The sequence below is a fragment of the Pteropus vampyrus genome, unplaced genomic scaffold (genome assembly GCF_000151845.1).
Source record: "Pteropus vampyrus isolate Shadow unplaced genomic scaffold, Pvam_2.0 Scaffold412, whole genome shotgun sequence".
Lineage (NCBI taxonomy): Eukaryota > Metazoa > Chordata > Mammalia > Chiroptera > Pteropodidae > Pteropus > Pteropus vampyrus.
Genome location: NW_011889193.1, coordinates 274,319 through 275,225, shown reverse-complemented (window position 1 = coordinate 275,225; position 907 = coordinate 274,319). Strand labels below are relative to the sequence as shown.

The 907-nt window shown below is 48.8% G+C and overlaps 1 protein-coding gene across 1 annotated transcript in view; it reads right to left on the bottom strand.

The window, feature by feature from the left end:
• Nucleotides 1-907, bottom strand: part of TTC13 (tetratricopeptide repeat domain 13) — a 63,834-nt gene that overhangs the window by 20,830 nt on the left and 42,097 nt on the right. Inside the window, exons 17-18 of the mRNA XM_023523785.1 lie at nucleotides 412-490; nucleotides 196-275 (exon numbers count right to left, since the gene is read on the bottom strand). Of these exons, the coding sequence (XP_023379553.1) occupies nucleotides 196-275; nucleotides 412-490 (159 nt within the window). The remainder of the gene's footprint in view (nucleotides 1-195; nucleotides 276-411; nucleotides 491-907) is intronic.

The following is a 907-nucleotide window of genomic DNA, read 5'->3' as shown; positions in this document are numbered from 1 at the left end:
GTTTTCCATGCACTCGTCCTCCAGGGCCTCCGACGTGACAGTGAAACGTTCTAACCTTGGACCAAGCGATTGGATTCACTTTATAACCGTGACCCATGAACCCGTGCGGTTCCGGTTTCCAACAGCTTCAGAAGCAACAGCCCCTTCTCTGCCCCTTAACACAACGTCTCCTGCTGCCTCCCATCCCGCGGTTACCTTTTCAAGTTCATCCAGCTTTTGGCTATTTTGCTAAAGGCCTCTGAACCGGGGGCTGTCATGGCTTCAAAGTCAACTAACTGAAAAAGAAAGAGAGTGGGGACTCTGGTCACATGAGGGGAGAGGCTGAGACCTGCTTGACCCCGTCTCTCATCACAGAAGCCCACGGCCTGGGGTTCAGACACACCCGCCTTTTCCCTTCCGGGCCCGACGTACCTTCCCTTTGGGAATTTTTCCTGCTACTTCTTTTCCGCTTGCCATCAAGGCTCCCACGATCACTGAGTAAGCGATCACGCTGTTCAAACAGAGAACAGTTACCGATCAGTCCATCCGCGGACAGTGACCACCTAGTCGCCACGGTTTTCCCATCATAAAACACGGAATTCTATTTCTTTTAAGCAAGCTTTGGCCGTTAAATATGAGAATACTTTCATTTAATTTGAAAAGTATTATTAGTTTACTATTAAGAAAAATAATGACTGATTTACTCGTTTAAGGGTAAACGTGACCAAGAATATTCTTTCTCTAAGGCAAAGAAGTGCTGCTTTTAATTAGGACATTTTTTTCCACTTGGGTTTTCGATTCTTTGACATGAACCAGGAATTGGGCGTGCTTAAATTCCGAGCACGTCGCGCAGCGTGCCTGTCAAACACAGCACACTCTGCGACTCCCCAGAACTGCTGACGGGCCGGGCCGACAGCGGGGTGTGGTC